At 54.5% G+C, this 20241-nt stretch overlaps 1 protein-coding gene across 2 annotated transcripts in view; it reads left to right on the top strand.

Annotated features, from left to right (window-relative positions):
- Positions 1 to 8526: 8526 nt before the first annotated feature.
- The window catches only part of NBL1 (NBL1, DAN family BMP antagonist), a 14186-nt gene continuing 2471 nt past the window's right edge, over positions 8527 to 20241 (top strand). The window contains exons 1-3 of one of the 2 annotated variants that reach the window (XM_034957033.2): positions 8527 to 8683; positions 19265 to 19453; positions 19577 to 19688. In XM_034957033.2, coding sequence (XP_034812924.1) covers positions 19284 to 19453; positions 19577 to 19688 — 282 coding nt within the window. In that variant the 5' untranslated portion in view covers positions 8527 to 8683; positions 19265 to 19283. Of the gene's footprint in view, positions 8684 to 16067; positions 16089 to 19264; positions 19454 to 19576; positions 19689 to 20241 lie in introns of those variants that run through there. The other variant, XM_057299674.1, reaches the window with a different exon arrangement.

Raw genomic sequence — 20241 nt, 5'->3', positions numbered from 1 at the left:
GGCATGCACCACCACGCCTGGTTAATTTTTATTTATTTATTATTATTATTTTTTGTATTTTTGTATTTTTAGTAGAATTGGCCAGGCTGGTCTTGAACTCCTGACTTCAAGTGATCTGCCCGCCTTGGACTCCCAAAGTGCTGGGATTATAGATGTGAGCCACTGTGTCCGGCCCAGCAAGCCTTCTCTAGCCATGCCAGCCCCCTGGGAGTTCTTCCTTCTCTGAGCCCCCATGGCCCTCATGCCTGGGCACCCTCCTTGGCAATAAGCCTTCCCTTTGCTGATTCATATGCTGGTCCTTCTCCCTTAAAGGGCAGCTCATATGCCTTATCCTATCTGTAATAGCTTGCACTGTGCTGGACACTTAGCAAGTAGTCTAAAAATCACTGTTGCTTTAGTCAAAATGTTTTAGGAGGCAAGTAACACACTCCTTCAAGTCAGCTTGAGATCGTGAGATCCTGGAGAAGCTCATAGAATCCAAGGTAAAGCAGAACATTGAGGATACACTGGCAAGAACCAAGCCCTTGTCAGCTCCTTCAGCAGCCAGAGTTCTCGAAAATTCTGCCTTTATGGGTTGCAGTCCTCCCAGATGGGCGCTATGCCCCTCAGTTCAGAAAGATAGTTTGATAGGCTCAGCCTGGGTCAGGCGTCCTCTCTGTTCCAATCCCCTTTGTCCAGGAGGGCAGGTTCGTGGAGAACAAGCATGGCTGCTGGATGCCCTGTGTGTATCTGTGTGTATCTGTGCATGTGGTTGGAGACCGGCTCTCTAGTAGAACGGCTGGGCAGATACAGAGATTCTTTTGTGCCTTCTTTTTCTCCAACTCCCATGTTCCTAAAAACGTGATTTTTTTCAACGAATGTATCTGGAGCACAAAAATCTCAAGAAAAAATATTGCTATAGAAGAGGATAAACCTATCAATTCTGCTACTGAATAGAAAAACCTATTAAAATTTTCATATCTGTGGCATATTAAATATTCACAGAAGGGCCCACTCTTGGCCAGGCGCAATGGCTCATGCCTGTAATTCCAGCACTTTGGGAGGCCTAGGCGGGAGGATCACCTAAGGTCAGGAGTTCCAGACCAGCCTGGCCAACATGGTGAAACCCCGTCTTTACTAAAAATACAAAAATTAGCCGGGCATGGTGGCGAGTGCCTGTAATCTCAGTTACTCAGGAGGCTGAGGCATGAGAATGGCTTGAACCCGGGAGGCGGAGGTTGCAGTGAGCTGAGATCGCACCACTGCATTCCAGCCTAGGTGAAAGAGTGCAATTCTGTCAAAAAAAAAAAAAGCTGAGGAGGGCTGCTCTTGAGGAGGGAGAAAAATTCTTCTCCCACTCACTGTGGATATGTGTGGGCCACGGGGAGCCGAGAAATGGAAGGAACAATATAGGGGAAAAAAAACCTGGAACCATGACATTGTAATATAATTGATTTGCCGAGGCCGGGCACGGTGGCTCACGCCTGTGATCCCAGCACTTTGGGAGGCCGACGTGGGTGGATCATGAGGTCAGGAATTCGAGACCAGCCTAGCCAACATGGTGAAACCCTGTCTCTACTAAAAATACAAAAATTAGCTGGGTGTGGTGGCACGCGCCTGTAATTCCAGCTACTCAGGAGGCTGAGGCAGGAGAATCACTTGAACCTGGAAGGCGGAGGTTGCAGCAAGCTGAGATCACTTCATTGCACTCCAGCCTGGGCAACAAGAGCAAAACTCCATCTTAAAAAAAAAAAAAAAGGGGGGGCCAGGCGTGGTGGCTCACGCCTGTAATCCCAGCACTTTGGGAGGCTGAGGCGGGTGGATCACGAGGTCAGGAGATCGAGACCATCCTGGCTAACACGGTGAAACCCTGTCTCTACTAAAAATACAAAAAAAATTAGCCGGGCTTGGTGGCGGGCACCTGTAGTCCCAGCTACTCGGGAGGCTGAGGCAGGAGAATGGTGTGAACCCGGGAGGTAGAGCTTGCAGTGAGCCGAGATCGCGCCACTGCACTCCACCCTGGGCAACAGAGCGAGACTCGGTCTCAAGAAAAAAAAAAAGAAAAAGAAAAAGAAAAAGAATTGATTTGCCTAACCTCTAGCCCTATGTATCGATTAAGAAGAGAACCCAGGGCTGCCCATCACCATGGCAGCCTTGTTCACCATATTTACCATGGGGGCCAGGGTGCTGGCAACGGCTTTGTGGAGGACCTGCAGGCGCCAGGCCCTTTCCTGAGAGCCCCGTCCCGGTGCTGTCACACGGAGGCTGTGTCTGTTACTGTGGGGTCAGACAACCACAGCTGAAGGAAACAGTGAATTCAGCTGGGCAGCATGTGGGGAGTCACAGGAAAGAAGAAAACAAGTGAGGAGTGAAGTGCCTTGATTTCCCTTCTTGATTCTTGGTGTCTCATCCTACCTACAAATAGTATTTTATTATTTTATTTTGTTTGTTTATTTATTTATTTATTGAGATAGTTTCTTTCTCTGTCACCCAGGCTGGAGTGCAGTGGTAAAATCATAGCTCACTGCAGTCTCTAACTCCTGGGCTCAAGAGATCCTCCAACCTCAGCCTCCCACATAGCTGGGACTACAGGCACATGCCGCCACACCAGGCTAATTTTTAGTTTTTTTCTTTTTATTCTTAGAGTGTCTTGCTATGTTGTCCAGGCTGGTCTCGAACTCTTGGATTCAAGTGATCCTCCTGCCTTGACCTCCCAAAGTGCTGGGATTATAGGCATGAGCCACTGTATCTGGCCCTACAAAGAACATTTTACATTTTTCCATGGGGCCAAGGACCCATGGAGTCCCTGGGGCCTCATTCCTGCTCTCCCGTCCAGGCCAAGACCCTCTGCAATCCTTGAGAGGACAGGCTCCATACTGTGGAACTCACAGTGCATGGCCACCTTCTCCTTCTGAGTCTTCTGTGTCCAAGATGGGGCCCAAGGTTTCCTGAGCCCACCAGCAGGGAGGAAGAGGCTAGAGGACACAGCCCAGGTGGATGGGCTCAAAGTCAGAACACCTGTTTCTGGTCCTGGATGTTCTGCTGACTTGCTGAGTGGATCTGGGCAAATCCTTTTTTCCTCTATGAAAAAGGATAATATAGCCGAGCTCAGTGGCTCATGCCTGTAACCCCAGCACTTTGGGTGGCTGAGGTGGGCAGATTGCCTGAGGTCAGGAGTTTGAGACCAGCCTGGCCAACATGGTAAAACCCCATCTCTACTAAAAATACAAAAATTAGCCGAGCGTAGTGGCACATGCCTGTAGTCCCAGCTATTCAGGAGGCTGAGGTGGGAGGATCTCATGAGCCTGGGAGGTGGAGGTTGCAGTGGGCGGAGATCGCGCCACTGCACTCCAACCTGGGCGACAGAGTGAGAGTCCACCTCAGACAAACAAACAACCCACCATAGTAACTACCACTTCCTGAGAGCCAAGCGTGTGCCGGCTCTGTGCCTCACATTCACGTCTCTCAGTGAATTCTGGGTGATCCTGGGGATGGGTCCTATTACAATTCCTGTTTTCCAGATGAGGAAACTGAGGCTCAAGAGATGCATTACTGGAGTAAGGTGAGAAAGCTTTGTGCTGAATCCTGGATTTGATCCAGGGCATCTGACTCCAGCACCTTTCCTGAGCTATATATATGAAACCTCCCTGAAATAGCTTTCATTTTATGGAGCACGTGCTATTTTCCAGGAACTGTGCTGAGTGCTTTGCATCCATTTATCTTCTTGAATCCTGGCTCCATCTCATTATAATCTCACCTTAAGTGTCACCTCTTTGCGACGTTTTCTGAGGCTTCTCAGTGAGTTCATACCTCCCCCACCACATCGCCCACTCTAGCTTAGTTCGTTCATAATACTTTTTCTCCTTTTTTTCTTTTTTTTTTCTGGAGACAAAGTCTCGCTCTGTCACCCAGGCTGGAGTGCAATGGTGCGATCTCGGCTCGCTACAACCTCTGCCTCCCAGGTAGCTGGGATTACAGGCACGTGCCACCACACCCAGCTAATTTTTGTATTTTTAGTAGAGATGGGGTTTCACCGTGTTGGCCAGGCTGGTCTTGAACTCCTGACCTCAGGTGATCCACCTGCCTCAGCCTCCCAAAGTGCTGAGATTACAGGCATGAGCCACCGCGCCTGGCCTCTCCTTTTTTTCTTTTAAATATTATTATGATGATAATTTTTCGAGACAGAATCTCACTCCATCACCCAGGCTGGAGTGCTCTGGCGTGATCTCGGTTCACTGCAACCTCTGCCTCCCAGGTTCAAGCAATTATCCTGCCTTAGCCTCCCAAATAGCTGGGATTACAGGCACGTACCACCACACCGGGCTAATTTTTGTCTTTTTATTAGAGACGGGGTTTCACCGTGTTGGCCAGGCTGGTCTTGAACTCCTGACCTCAAATGATCCACCCACCTCGGCCTCCTAAAGTGCTGGGATTGCAGGCGTGAGCCATCGCGCCAGGCTCTTTTAAATAAATATTAAACAACTGAACCTGGAACCTTCAGAACACATTGGTTATGTGAGATCCACTCATCTGTTTATCTGTTGCACAATCTGCCTGGGTGTGGCAGAACATAAGCTCCTTGGAGGCTGGGACCTTATTGGTCTAGTCTTGTTGTGTCCTCAACACCTCTGTGCATGTCTGGCACATAACAGGCACAATAAATATTTGTTGAATAAATGAATGACTCCAGACAACAAATCTATGGAGTACATAGCACTACTAACTGCATTTTACAGATAAGGAAACCAAGGCCCAGGTGTGAAACAACTAGCACAGAGTCAGAGGGCGATGCAGGAACAATGTTAAACCCTGAGCCTCCCCTGATGAGTCCGAATGGCTCCTCCCAGCTCCATACCTGGAGGTGTGAATACTCTCATCTTTATCGTAAAAAGAGAGGGACTGTGTACCAACCCGCTGTTCAGTGGGCTGGACTGGGAAGACAGGCCTTTTGCTTGTTTTCATTCTATTTCTCCAGCGAGAGTGCAGAGGTTTGGACCCCCGTTGAGGCCAGACTGACAGGATTAGAGGAAACAGCTGGGCTGAGTCGGTGCCCTGCAGGAGGGAGCTCACATTCCCGGACTCTGGGAGAGAGCAGCTCCCCACAGCTCAGTCACATTCCAGGTCGGTCATTTTCCTGAGCCCAGATGTTTGCTAATGAGCTGGGGAGAGGGGCTTTTAGCCCTGAGCCCCAGCTCTGGGCCCCACATTACCTCGGCCCCAAGAGGCTGGCCCAGGGCCAGGAGGCTCTGGCCTCAGGCCCATGCCCTGTGCCAGCCAGGCCTGTAGGGGCAGCTGGAACACCACTGCCAACCAGGTGCATCTGCTCGAGCTGGGACACTCTGACGTGACAGGTTCTGCCTTTCCCGCTGGGGCCCCTGGGGTCCATCATCAGTGCAGCATCCCTGCTGCAGCGTGATGGGGAGGAGCACTGAGGCAGCCGAGAGGGTGGAGAGGGTGTGGTGGGCACGGAAGTATGGACTTTGGTGTTGACAGGTCTGGGCTCAAGTCCAGGTTTTGTTAATCACTAGCAATGTGGTCTTGAGCAGGTAATTACACATTTTGGTGCCTCGATTTTTCTTACCTGTAAAATGGGAACAATGATGGGACTGTGGTAAGGATTAGAGGAGATGAAGCAGACAGAGTGACCAGCATAATGCCTGGCACAAAATGGGTAGATATTACTACCAAGTTACTTCCCAGGCCTCCTGCCCACACTGTAGCTTTCCTGTCACCAGACAGATGGTGACTCAACTCCAAACCCTTTGTCCCTGATTAGGGGGTTGGTGTTGTTCTTGAACCTCCCCGTGTTTGAGAGATGGTGGGCTGCCCTGTCAAGGGCACTGGCTGGAAGCTGTGGCTTCTACTCCTGGCTCTATGTGTGATCTGACCAGCTCATCAGGCTCCACAATTAGCTTTCTGCAATGGGGGAGTGGATTCTTACAACATGTAGAACTCTACTTTCTACCCTGCTCAGGGTCTGCATGAAAGATGGTGGGGGTAAGCTTTGGCTGCAAAATGGTAAATATTTCCTGAGTGTCTACTGTGTACAGTGCAGTGAGGCTGGTTTCTGCCGTACATAGTATACAGTTATCCAACAGACATTAGCTGGCATGGGCTTTTACTGTGTGACTTTAGGCGAGTTACTTAACCTTTCTCTTGACGTTCCTTTTTTCACTTTTTATTTATTTTTTTGAGACAAGGCCTTGCTGGAGTGACAAGCTCATTAGGTTCCACAATTAGCCTTCTGCAATGTTGTCCAGGCTGGAGTACAGTGGCACAATCATAGCTCACTGCAGCCTCAAACCCCTGGGATCAAGTGATCCTCCAGCCTCGGGATTTTTTTCACTTTTATTATTTTATTTGTTTGTTTGTTTATTTATTTATTTATTTATTTGAGATGGAGTCTCACTCTGTCTCCCAGGCTGGAGTGCAGTGGTGCGATCTCGGCTCACTGCAACCTCCGCCTCTCAGGTTCAAGTGATTCTCCTGCCTCAGCCTCCCGAGTAGCTGGGACTACAGGCACACGCCACCACACCTGGCTGATTTTTGTATTTTTAGTAGAGAGAGGGTTTCACCATATTGGCCAGGCTGGTCTCGAACTCCTGACCTCAAGTGATCCTCCTGCCTTGGCCTCCCAAAGTGCTGGGATTACAAGCATGAGCCACTGCGCCTGGCACTTTTAAAACAGAGACAATACTTACCTCATAGGTTTATTGGGAGAGTGGCAACAGCTTGCAATGGGATGAGGCACATGGTAAGGTGCTCAATATGTGTGAACTATTATAACGGTCATAGTTACCATTAAGGGAAGACCTATCTGTGCTACATTAATGGGGGATAATAATTACTTTATTTGCTGGGCGTGGTGGTTCATGCCTATAATCCCAACACTTTGGGAGGCCGAGGCGGGAGGATAACTTGAGGCCAGGAGTTGGAGACCAGCCTGGGCAACATGGCAAAACCCCATCTCTACTAAAAATACAAAAACTAGCTGGGCGTGGTGGTGGGCATCTGTAATCCCAGCTACTCGGGAGGCTGAGAATTGCTGGAACCCGGGACGCAGAGGTTGCAGTGAGCCGAGATCACGCCATTGCATTTCAGCCAGGGCAACAAGAGCAAAATTCTGTCTCTAATAATAATAATAATAATAATAACAACAACAACAACAACAACAACAACTTCATTCAACCAAATACATTGTACCTCTCACCTGGCCTGCCCATAAGCAATGGAGACACTGAAATAAACACGATTCCTGCCCTCAAGGTCTAATGGAGGAAAGAGATGTACACAGCTATTCTAGAGGGAAATTGACATGAACAGAAGTTCTCATCCTGTGCTCCAGGATCACACTGGAGGAGGGAGATGCTCCCAGAGGGTCTTGGGAAGGCTTTCCAATCTGGAGCTGGAAGAATGTTTGCCAGAGATGAAAGGAGGGGAAGGGAATTCCGGGCAGAGGGAAGGGCGCAGGCAACAGCTAGGAGGCGCAGATGCAGGCTGGGTGTGGAGGGTGCGAGTAGGCTGGAGTACACCAGGGAGTTCCCAGCAGGCCACTAGGAGCCACCCAGGATGCTCGGCAACCTCATGAGTCAGATGAGCAGGGCTGTGTCTATCTGGAAGTTTCCAGCCAAGCTAGGTAAAACACATGGACACAGGTAACTATGCTGTAAAGCAAAATCCCCAAGTCCTACAATCGTGTCCCAGTGGTGTCCCTGGGCCACCACTTTCCAGAAGCAAAGTTATTTTCTCACCCCGTTGTTAAGCACACAGAATAGAGAAGGTACGGCCGCAATCCACCCAAGTGTCCACTGATTAGATAGGAACCCCCGAGGTGAGGCTGGAAGCTGGGGCCAGGAGCTCCACTCTTCCCAGGAGTCAGAGAAGTGAGTTCATTTGCTGGCTTTTTAGTTCCTAATAGTCCCTGGGGCTTTTCGGGATGCTTAAGCCAAGGGCGTGGGGCCGAGAGCGACACTAGGATAACACTAGGCAAGGCTGAGCAACCCAGGCTACCAACAGCACGGACTTGAACCGGGTCGCATGCCGGAGCGGACGGGATGGGGTGCACCGCAGAACTGCGGACTCCTGGTGCCGGGACGCGGCGGGCTGGGGCGCCCCACTCTCGGGGCAAGTCTGCAATGCCCGGTGCCCACAAAAAGGACACATCCATCTTTGTCACCCTGAGGCCTGGCACGGCCTGACGGCCCAGGCTCGGTAAAAGTCGGGCGGAGAGAGTGGAAGCGCAGAGAAACCCGGGGAGGGCGCTTAAGAACGGGCCAGGGCGCCCGGCTGGGCTGCCCTGCCTCTCGGGCGCCGGCCAGGCGTCCCGGCCGCCCCACCATGCCGTCGGAGCGCGCCGAAGCTCAGCCCGGGGCGGGCGGGCCGGGAGAGGGCCCGGGGCCCCTGCCGCTGCGGCGCCCCCTCCTGCGCACCCGGAGGGAGAGGCCGCGCGCGCCCGCCCGCTCTTTCTGCGCGCGGCCCTCCCCGCTGCCCCCGCCCTCGCGCCCTGTTTGGAGGGAGCCACCCTGACGTCGGAGCCGCTCCCCCGCGCCGCGCGCCCGCCCGGGGCCGCAGACAGCGCGCAGCGCAGCCCAGCCGAGCGTCGCGGGGCCGCCCCCAGCCCTGCCGGCCGCCTCGCCGAGCCTCCTGGGGCGCCCGGGCCCGCGACCCCCGCACCCAGCTCCGCAGGACCCGGCGGGCGCGCGCGGTAAGTCCCGCCCGGGCCGGCATGCGGGCGCCCGGCTTCCAAAGGCTTCGGTCGCGGGGGCAGTGCCGCGCCCCCAGCCCGGAGCTGCGTCCCCCGGCGCGTCCGGCGGCCGCGGGCACCGGGTGGAGGCGCCGCCGCCGAGCTCAGGAGCCCTGGGGGACCTGGCGGGCGCCTCCGGACGCCGGCGCTGGGGACGTGGGCGCGGCACGGGGTGGCCGGGGGGCACCGCCGCGTCCGGAGCCCGTCCCCAGACTCGCCCCGGGGTTCCGTTTCTGGATCGGAGTTTCCGCGGCCGGGAGAGAGAGGGAGCGAGGGAGGGAGATGCGTGGCCGGGCGGGCCGGGCTCGCATGTCCCCCGGCCGTGCCCGGGCCTTGCATGTCCCCCGGCCGTGCCCGGGCCTCGCCGCGCCGCGCCTCTCGGCTCTGGACGTTTCCGCCTCCCGCGGCCCCCTCTGCTTCGGTCCCCACGTCCGTGTGTCTGTCTCTCCGTCGCTCCGTTTCCGCCGCTCACTTTCCCCTGGTCTGCCCGTCTCTTTCCGTTCCCCGCCTGCCTCCGTGTTCGGCTGCCCGCGTTTGTGTCTCTGCCTCTGGCTTTTCTCTCCCTCTCTCTGTCTCTGCGCTGCCCTCTGTGGGGGGCTCGCCCTGTGTCTGCGCCTCTCCCTGATCCCCCGCCCTCCGATCCAGACGATCCCCCCAGTGTCGGAGGCTCGCCTTCCCCCAGCGGGGTTCACGAATAGTTTCCTAGACCGGGTGCGGCAAACCCTCCCTCTGCCTCCCGCCGGCCCCGAGGCCTGGCCCGGGTCATCTCCCTGGAATTGAGTCTGGGGCAGGGAGAGCCAGCCTTTCCGGGGGCTCAGTTTTCTTAAGAATTCCACCCCCGCGAGGCCAGCTGGACGACAGGCCCTGCTGCGGGCCACCTGCCCGGCCCGCTCCCAGGGCGGGGCGATTCTGATCGTTTACAAGCGGCGGCAAAGGGGGCAGCCGCCTGCCTTGGCGTGGCCGGAGGTTGGCGGGCATCAAGGGAGAAGGCCACACTTCCAGGCTTTCGGAGGCCCTCGCTCCCCAAGCTGGACGCCACCAGCCTGTAACTAGGGGCACCCCAGGAAAACAGAGGTCAGGGCTGGAGGCCAAAGACCGGGCGCTGGCGGGGAAGCAATTTGTCAACAAGGAGCCCCTCACCCTTTGTTACTGCGGAATGGGGCCTCCCTAGACTCCCCCAGATGCTGGGACTGCTTGGGCGTGGTTTGCCTTGAGTTGGGGCCAAAGAAAAGGCGAGGCTGCAGCGTCTCCTCGGTGACCCCCACCCCTCTCCACCCACCCCTGCAAGCTGGACCTCTCTCCCGGGCCTGTGTTTTGGAGGGGTGGACAGGGGAGTAGGTGTTCTGCATCGGCCGGGGATATCGCCTCATTATTTTAAAGTGAAATTTCAGGCTGAGTTTAGCTGCTTCCCCCCACCCACAACCCCAAGGGTCGGAGGCTGCCGGAGCGGGCAGGGTTGTTGGTGAGGTCTGCAGTGGAACTTCTGCTGAGCAGATGTGCAGCCTGGCCCTGCAGCAGCTCATTAGCATGGATTTGTTTTGGAGGCTGTTTTTGGTTTGCGGGCAGGAGGGTCTGCGGTAAGGAGGGCCGTGGCCTGGGTTGGGGGGCTGGCACAGAGGTGGCCAGGGCTGGAAGGTGCAGGCAGGCCTGGGTGGCACGGGGTCGGCCCTGTGTGTTCGCCCCCTGGACAGTTGACTCATGCTCTCCCCAGTGCTGAAGGAAGGAAGGAAAAGCCACCCTGCCGTGAGACTGGGGTCGTGGAATCACAGTGGCCTTAAGCAGTATGCTGGAGCCAGGCTCCTCCCTGGGGGATCTGCTGAAATGGAAGTTCCCAGGCCAGGCTGCCCATTTTACAGGTTGCAAACGTGAAGCTTAGTGAGGGGAAGCAAATGGTCAGTGGCTCGAGCTGTAACCATTAGACTCTCCTGACTCCAGGCACACAGAAAGCCAATGTATGAGCTTTGGCCAGAACTCATCCTCAAACCCCAGAGTGAGCCCAGGAAACCCGGTTGGGCTGACCAGAGCCGGGGCCTGACCTGGGTGAGCAGGGAGCCCCAAGCCTGACACTGCCTTGCCCCTTCACAGAGCAACAATTTCAGTTGCACCATTCAAGGAAGTCCCTGTGCTCATTTCAAGACCTGGAGCGATCGCCCCGCCCTTGCCAAGCCCCAAGCCTAGGGCTGCAGCCCAGCCACCCTCCACACCCTCTGCGCCCAGCAGCATGCTCAGCCTGGCAGTGGGGCACAGCCTGTTTTCTTGAAGTTGGATTCTGGAGGAGGCTGGTGTCTCCACGACCCTGTCTTAGAGTCTGAGTGGGATCTTCCTCCCAGTTCCCACCTTAGATAGGGAATCATGTTGGGTGGCCCTTGACAGTTTCTAAAATCCATTCCCAGCTGTCATCCCACTTGCTTGAGTTTCACCTCAAGGTTTTCCCTAAATCCAGTTTCACTGGGGCAGATAACAGCTCAGACTGAAATAGCCTCAGGACCTGCCGAGGATCCTGTGGGAGCGAGGGGCAGAAGGGAGCAGGCAGAGGCCAGGGAGGATAAGAGGCCCAAGCTAGCACTTAAAGTGACATGGACTGAGGAATTAACTATGATGGGCGATCTCTCCAGAGGTTTCCATGTATTCTTCAGTTTAATTCTCACAGCTGTCCTGTGAGCTGGATATTAGCACTGTCCCCACTTTGCAGATGAGGAAACTGAGGTACAGAAAGGTTAAAATGGGGCCAAGTGATCCTAGTGCTTTGGGAGGCTGAAGTGGGAGTTCAAGACCAGCCTGGTCAACAAAGGGAGACCTTGTCTCTCCAAAAAATACAAAAATTAGCTGGGCATGGTGGTGTATGCCTGTAGTAGCTATTCTGGAGGCTGAGGTGGGAGGATCACTTGAGCCCCAGAGTTTGAGGCTGCCGTGAGCTATGATTGTGCCACCGCGCTCCAGCCTGGGTAACAGAGTGAGATCCTGTTACAAATAAAAACATAAAGATAAAAAGAGAAAGATTAGAATGGCTGAGCTAAGATTTGAACCCCAGTCTGTCATAATTGTGGAGAATGGAGGAGGAGAGCCAGACCCTGCCCTTAGTGAGTGTGGGGGGAGAGGAAAGATGGGAGAGGCAGGGGAGGGGGAGCATCTGGTTTAAAAGCCACCAGCCACAAACGCTGCGTGCTCGTTGTGCATGCGGACTGTGGTGTCACCTGAATGCTGAGCCCACAGGTAGAATTGTCCATCCCCATCAGCTGGGGCCAAGTGTGGGGAGGTTCCCAGAGGAGGTTCTGGAAGCAGGAGGTGAAGATGGGGAGGGAGAGCGCTGCCTTTCCACCGAGGATTCGTCAGCCCTGCCCTCCACGGCTCTGCACCAAGTGGTTGCTGGAACCGGTAACAGGAAAGGCCTGGTGTGTGTGTGTGCACGCGTGTGTGTGCGTGCTTGTGCGGATGTACATTTTCTTGTGCATATATAGGCATGCTTATATATGCGTCTGTGTGTTCTGCGTTCATAGGGGGCACAGGTGGTTTGGGGTATGCCTGCTTTTGTGTGTGTGTGGGTCTGGGGTGAGTGGATACACTCTACCTTGAAAATCCTGGTATATCTGGCCTTGAGTGACCTTGAATATTCAGACTTAACCCAGAAGAGGAATTGGGGAGGATGGTTCACTTGTTATACCAAAGCTAATCCACTCTACAAAGGGTTTCGCGGTGGGCGGGAGTCAGGAAGAAGTAAGTGTTCCTTGAAATCTAGGCCACTCCCGTGTATTTAGGGTGCATTTAGGATGCCTTTCCAGGTACCGGAATCCAGGCAGTGGGGCTGGGGGGCCTCAGCGGCAGTGCTGTTAATCGAAGCCCCTTTCCTGGGGGCTGGGAGGCCGTTGCTCCTGGCCTGGCTGGGCCTCGGAGTCCCGTGGGGAGCACATTCAGGTGCCCAGGCCGTGCCTCATACCTGGCGGGGTCACACGAGGAGGGCCGGGCCCCGGCGTCTCAGTTTTGGTAGGCATCTCAGGAAAGAGGTTTCACAGGCCTGACCCCGAAGCTGGCCTTCCTGGGGGACCCTCTGGACCAAGACTTTCAGGAAAGCAACCAGGGCAGGGCTGCTGTGTTTGTTCCCTGCCCTCTTCCCCGGAGTGGGAGCTACGGGTGGGTCACTTCCTTGACCTGTGCCTCAGTTTCCACAGTGCCAAAATGGGTCTGCTGTTGTCACCTCCTGGGGAATTTCCTTTCTGTGTGGGCGGCAGCTCAGAATGTACCAGGCATTGGCAGAGGGCCGCTGAGGAAGTGGAGGGCTTGGATTTGGGAGTGGCGGGTGGGTGGGGTTGGGAAGACACTCACCTGTGCCAAGGACACCTCCTTTAAAGCCTCACAGCGCCCCCATGAGGGAGGATCGTGTCACACATACCTTTACCAGGGCTCCAAGAGACAGGGTCAGCCATGGCCACAAGACGGTTGGCTAGGGAGTCAGGAATGGGATTTGAACTCTGGTCTGTGGAGCCCCCAAGCTTCCAGTCCAGGCAGTGGCTGAACGCTAGGGTGTTAACAGGAATGAGAGGCACAGTTGGCTGGGGCAGTGGTGGGAGCTCCAGGCCTCATCCTGACTCCAGATTCCATCGTTTCTTGCTTCTTTCTCTTCGGTGAACCTTTTGACCTGCAAGGGTGGCTGGGGGTTAACCTGCTACCCTCCAGGTTCAAATCCCGGTTCTCCTGTTTACTAACAGTGTAAGCCCAAGCAGATTTCTTGGCCTCTCTGTGCCTCAGTTTCTTCATCTAAAAATGGGGGAAAGAATAGGATCAGGCAGTTATCATAGGGCAGAATAAATTAATATCCAGTCACACACCACACAATGATGAACCACGTACACAATGGTGCTGCCATAAAATTATTATTATTATTATTATTATTATTATTATTATTTTGAGATGGAGTCTCGCTCTGTCCCCCAGGCTGGAGTGCAGTGGTGCAATCTTGGCTCACTGCAACCTCTACCTCCCAGGTTCAAGTGATTCTCCTGCCTCAGCCTCCTGAGTAGCTGGGACTACAGGCATGTGCCACCACACCCGGCTAGTTTTTGTATTTTTAGTAGAGACGGGGTTTCGCCATGTTGGCCAGGCTGGTCTCGAACTCCTGACCTCAAGTGATCTGCCACCTCGATCTCCCAAAATGTTGGGATTACAGGCGTGAGCCACTGCGCCTGGCCTCCCATAGAATTATAATACTGTATTTTTACTACACCTTTTCTTTCTTTCATGATTGTGTAGTGGCATGAGCCTGGCTCACTGCAGCCTCAACCTCCCAGGACCGAGTGATCCTCTCACCTCAGCCTCCCAAGTAGCTGGGACCACAGGCATGCACCACCACGCCTGGCTAGTTTTTAAATTTTTGTAGAGATGGGATCGTCTTATGTTGCCCAGGCTGGTCTTGAATTCCTGAGCTCAAGCAACTCTCTCACCTTGGCCTCCCAAAGTGCTGGGATTACAGGTGTGAGCCACCATGCTTAGCCTACTTTACGTTTTCTTTTCTTTTCTTTTCTTTTTTTTGAGATAGAGTCTCGCTTTGTTGCCCAGGCTGGAGTGCAGTGGCATGATCTCGGCTCACTGCAAGCTCCGCCTCCCGGGTTCACGCCATTCTCCTGCCTCAGCCTCCGTGTGTGTTACAGTGACCTACAGTATTTAGTACAGTCACATGTGGTCCAGATTTGTAGCCTAGGAGCAATGGGCTATGCCATATAGCCTAGGTTTGTAATAGACTAGACTATTCAGGTTTGAGTTCACTCTATCACCTAATGGCACATTTCTCAGAGTGCATCCCCATGGCTAAGTGACGCATGACTATAATTGCGCTCTTATATTTAGTTCAGAATTCAGAACCTCTGCTTCCCTCCTGAGAGCCATCTCTGACTGTGCCAACTCAAAACAACTGCCCCCTATTTACCCACATCCCTGGACCTCCCCTCAGGGGAGTGTCTGATTGGGCATAGGGTCTGTGCCCCCAGCTCCCTGCCCTCACCCTTGCCTTTCTCCCCACCCTCCTAGAAGTGAGTGAGTGTGGAACTGCAGGGCCCTGAACGGCCCAGGGCAGGGCATTGCTTTGCCTGACTTGCTGGGGGCCTTGGGACAGCCCCTTGCAGAGCAGGGAGACTTGGCTGGGAGATCTCCAACTTTCCTTCCCGCCCTCGCTTTTGGGGAGTCCCATGACTTGCTGTGTGACCTTCAGGGCGGGAGGAAGGGTTGAGAATCTGGGTGAGGCTCTCAAGGCTCAGGAAGGAAAGTACGATCGCTGCTTAAAAAAAAAAATAGATTAGTTGCTGCTTGAAAAAACAAAAAAGCATAAACCAACAAAAAAGCATAAACCAACAAAAAAAGAAAATTTGCTAGCCAAGAGCCCACCCCACCGGTGGGGGCAGCCTGGGCTTTTCGGGGCTGGGCAGGAGGGTGGGCGGAGGCAGGTGTGTCTGGATGACAGCCGTGTGTGGGAGAGACTTCATCTGGCATCCTCACTGCCTCCTGTTCCAGCCCAGCCTTGGCTCTGATGCTGGCCCAGCCTTTCCCATGATCCCCTGGGGGGAAGAGAGCTGACCTTAGTGGGTGCCTCCTAGGTGCTGTGTACCTTCATTTACTCCTCCCGATTCTTCTCCAGGGAAGGTGCAATGCTTCCCATGTTAGGGTTGAGAAAGGCAGTTTCTGAGGAGTGAACTTATTTCTGGAGTCACACAACTCCTAAGGGGAGGGACTGCAGTTCAAACACTGGGGACTCCAGGGTCCACTCTTCCAGGGGGAGGCCGGGGAAAATGCTGGAGCTCCATGCTGCTGGCCCGGGGAGGCCGAGGCCCCAGCGCCCTGCGGAGAGCCTGCTAGGGCCTGGTGGGTTGGGTTATAGCACCCCTCTGTGGACACAGCTGGCCCTGTGATAACCTCAGCTGTGCACTGGAAAGGGTGGAAGGTAAGGAGGGGGCCTTCTGCCTCAGTTCGTCTCATTTCTCCTAACCTCTGTCCCAGCCTGACGCTGATAACCAGTTCCTGATCTCTGGGCCTGCAACCTCTTCCAAAAAGTCACCATTACCCCATTTCCCAGTAAGCCTCCATTAGCCTCAACCCCAGTCTCAACACTCGGCTTCAGCCTAGTTGTGACCCACAGCCTCAGTTGTGACCTCTCCTAATTCCAACTCCAAGTGCTCACCCCAGCCTCCCTCCCTCCCTCTGTCCCTCCCTCCCTGCCTCCCTCCCTCTTTTCTTTCCTGTCCTTTTTTTCCCTTTCCTTTTTGACAGGTTCTTGCTCTGTCACCCAGTCTGGAGTGCAGGGACGCAATCATGGCTCACTGCAGCCCCAAGCCTGGTCTCAAGCCATCCTCCCGCCTCAGCTTCCCACATAGCTGGACTACAGGTGCACATCACAATGCATAATGTGATAATAAAAAATGTGTTATCACAGTGTGATAATAAAAAAATATTTTATTTTATTTTATTTTATTTTGAGACCAAGTCTCACTTTGCTTCCCAGGCTAGTCTTGGACTCCTGAGCTCAAGTGGTCCTCCCGCTTTGGCCTCCCAAAGTGCTGGAATTACAGGTGTGAGCCACCATGCCTGGCCCAGGCTACTTGCATTACAACCCCAGTCTCAATTCCAAATCCACATCACTTTCTGCCCCAGTCACCTCCCTGGCCCCCTGTGACCTGTTGTTCCTGAGGAAGCAAGATGGGGTCAGATATAGGAGGACAAGAGTCCCTGGACCTCTCCTAAGGGTCTAGGGGGCCAGTCCAGCCCAGGGAGCCCTGGCCTTAAATGGACCTCCAGGACCCTTCAGGTGTGCTGTGGGCAGACCCTGACTCAGGAGTGAGGAAGCCTCCTGCATGCCGGGCTTGTTGAAAAATTCACTGGGTTGCCAGCTAGGGAGGAATCCATTCTATTTTGTTAGGATGTGGTTGTACTGGAAACATGGGCTTTGTCAGCGAGACCGGAAATGCGTGGGTGAGGGCCTGGATCGTGACAGGAACTCATTTGGGAGGCGGCGGGGGGGCAGCCTGTCCGACCTCACTTCCAGCTGCCCTTCCTCCCCAGTGGGCTGGGAGTGGGGCTTATCCCGGCATTGGGGTCCCCTGAGATGGAGACCTGCAGGAGAGGGGCAGGAGCTGGGGGGACTTGCTGGATGGGGAGCGGAGTGCTTGGAGGGGGTCACAGCCCTGCAGGAGCCCCACTCAGCCAGCCCACCTCTAGACCCCTGCTCCCCAGACACTTTATAAAGTACTTGGCTCTGGGCTGGGTGCAGTGGCTCACACCTGTAATCCCAGCACTTTGGGAGGCCGAGGTGGGCAGATCACTTGAGGTCAGGAGTTTGAGACCAGCCTGGCCAACCTGGTGAAACCCCATCTCTACTAAAAATACAAAAATCAGCCAGGTGTGGTGGCGAATGCCTGTAATTCCAGCTATTCTGGAGGCTGAGGCAGGAGAATCACTTGAACCCGGGAGGCGGAGGTTGCAGTGAGCCAAGATCATGCCATGACACTCCAGCCTGGGCGACAGAGTGAGACTCTGTCTCAAAAAAATAGATAAGTAAGGCCGGGCGCAGTGGCTCACACCTGTAATCCCAGCACTTTGGGAGGCTGAGGCGGGCGGATCACGAGGTCAGGAGATCGAGACCATCCTGGCTAACACAGTGAAACCCCGTCTCTACTGAAAATACAAAAAATTAGCGGGGCATGGTGGTGGGCGCCTGCAGTCCCAGCTACACGGGAGGCTGAGGCAGGAGAAGGCGTGAACCCGGGAGGTGGAGCTTGCAGTGAGCAGAGATCGTGCCACTGCACTCCAGCCTGGGCAACAGAGCGAGACGCCATCTCAAAGAAAAAAAAAAAAAAAAGTACCTGGCTTTGCCATCTCCATGGCCCATGGTAGGATTGTCCTAAATGGGATGCCCAGTCCCAAGCCACCTGACTCCTGGTGCTGGGCTTCTGTGGGGCCAGTGGGACCAGGACTTGTCCCCTCTTCCTCCTGATTTAGCCTCACCCAGGCCCCTCTAGGGACTGTCCCAAGGTAAAGAATCCCTGACCGAGCGCATAGCTGCCTAGGAAGCCTGATCAAAACGCAGACTCCTACCCACCCTAGAACTTTTACTCCACAAGTTCCTAGGGAATTCTGATCAAATTTCAGGTTTGGGAACCACTGGCCTGGCTCACTGCACTCATTTTACAGGTGGTGGGGAAACAGGTCTGAGTGTCCCGGTCACCCAGCACACGTGGACCCGTGCCCTTTCTCGGCTGTGCTGTCCTCCGAGGGTTTGGGGGCCTCCTTGAAGAAGGCACTGCCCTCATCTCTGAAGCCTCCCTCTCCTGTGCTTTTTGCACTGGGGGGCATGGGTGAAACTTAACCTGGGGCGAGTCTCCTGCAAGTGGAATCCTTTGACACAGACTGCCCTGCAGCGCCACCTTTTGGCAGATCCTGGTATTGTTTTAGTATCTCGCTCCATCCTATAGCAGGGGAATTTGCAAATAGCCAAGTGCTTAGCTTTGATTGGCTCCCGCTTGACTCACGTGTTAGAATGGGGCTGGGGACAGTGATCTGTGTAGAGCCCTTGTGGATTCGAGTTTCTGGTGAGGCATCTTAGAGAACAATACTGTCTGGTTCAGGGTCAGTTTTTTTGCCTGAGGTCTGGCCAGCCAAGGTGGCCCAGGAATTCACTGCAGGCCAGGTGCGGTGGCTCACGCCTGTAATCCCAGCACTTTGGAATGCTGAAGCAGGAAGATCGCTTGAGCCCCAGGAGTTTGAGACCAGCCTGGGCAACACGGCGAAACCTGGTCTTTACAGAAATTAGCCAGGTGTGGTGGCGGACGCCTGTAGTCCCAGCAACTCGGGAGGCTGAGGTGGGAGGATCACCTGAGCCCAGGGAAGTCGAGGCTTCAGTGAGCCGTGATCCTGCCACTGCACTCCAGCGTGGGTGACCGAGTGAGATCTTTTCTCAAAAAACAAAACCAAAAAGAAATCACAGCAACGTGAAGGTTAAGGCTAACTTTTCAAACATCAGAATCCTGACAACAGTTGCAGTAGCTTTCAAGGAGACATGGTGTGTGGCCAGCCCCTCCAGGGCTGTGTGGACAGCTTTTTGTGTATTTTCCTGGGTGACTCACAGCATCAAAGGGAGAAAGGAGGTAGTAATTGTTCAGCACTTGACATGTGCTTGAACACTTTGTAATTGCAATCCTGTGCCAGGCAGTGGCACCATCTCCCCTTTTTAGATGAAGAAACCGAGGCACCGAGATAAAAAGTAACTTGCTCAAGGCAATTTAGGAAGTTGTAAAACCAACCAACACATATGGAATGTGTATTATCTGCTAGGCTCATTTAATATCTCATCTGACCTTCCAGATACCCATCTGATGTAGGTACCACTCCCAGCTCCAATTGTGAGATTCAGAGGGGAGAAATAACTTGTCCAAAGTTGCACTTGGTTAGTAAGTGGGAGAGCTGGGGTTGCGCCAAGGAGTCGGATGCCAGAGCCCATGCTGTAACACCACTGCCCGGCCCCCTGCACCTTGCTGTGCCTCACCTGGCACCTGTGCTCCGTTCTAGGGCTCTGGAGGCCACGGGCATGATGCTTCGGGTCCTGGTGGGGGCTGTCCTCCCTGCCATGCTACTGGCTGCCCCACCACCCATCAACAAGCTGGCACTGTTCCCAGATAAGAGTGCCTGGTGCGAAGCCAAGAACATCACCCAGATCGTGGGCCACAGCGGCTGTGAGGCCAAGTCCATCCAGAACAGGTGGGACCCAAGGGGTGGGTGGGGGGATGCGGACAGGGGTCCAAGGAGGGAGGAAGAGGACCAGGGCTGCCCATCCCTGCCTCCCCAACAGTGACACGGGCATGGTGACCTCTCCTCCCACAGGGCGTGCCTAGGACAGTGCTTCAGCTACAGCGTCCCCAACACCTTCCCGCAGTCCACAGAGTCCCTGGTTCACTGTGACTCCTGCATGCCAGCCCAGTCCATGTGGGAGATTGTGAGTACTGCCTGCCTGCCCCACCCAGTCTCGGCCCGGAGCCTGCCCCAGCCTTGGCCTTTCTCCCCAGGCTCCTGTATTCCAGCAGATGGCCACAGGGCCTTAGAAAGGCCCCACTGTGTGCAGGGTGAAGGGCTTGTGCTGGGGATACAAATGTGGGCCTCCCCACAGGATAGCTCAGAAGTCTGACACCAACTTGTACAGGACAGGGATGTTCCCGAAGTTCCATTCTGATGTCTCTCATGGGCTGAAGTCCTTTCAGGGGCTTCCTGTTGTTATAGGATGAGACCAAAATCTTTGCCCTATCCCAAGAACCTGGCATGGCCTGGCTCAGTGGTCTTTCCAGCCTCCTCCTGCTTCCTGCCCTCCTTAGTAGCTTGACGCTTAACACAGCCGCCTTCTTTCAGTGCCTCGCACCTGCTCCGTTCGCTTCTACCCCAGGGCCCTTGCACCTGTTCTTTTCCCTGCTTGGAACACCACCTCCGTCCCCTTTCTCTAGTTCACTTCTATTCATTCTTCTGCCCTTGGCCCAAGCAGCGTTTCCTCAGGGCCC

The sequence above is a fragment of the Pan paniscus genome, chromosome 1, assembly GCF_029289425.2.
Source record: "Pan paniscus chromosome 1, NHGRI_mPanPan1-v2.0_pri, whole genome shotgun sequence".
In the NCBI taxonomy this organism is placed as follows: Eukaryota; Metazoa; Chordata; class Mammalia; order Primates; family Hominidae; genus Pan; species Pan paniscus.
The sequence above is the reverse complement of the archived record's forward strand: the minus strand, read 5'-3'. Positions and strand labels throughout refer to the sequence as shown.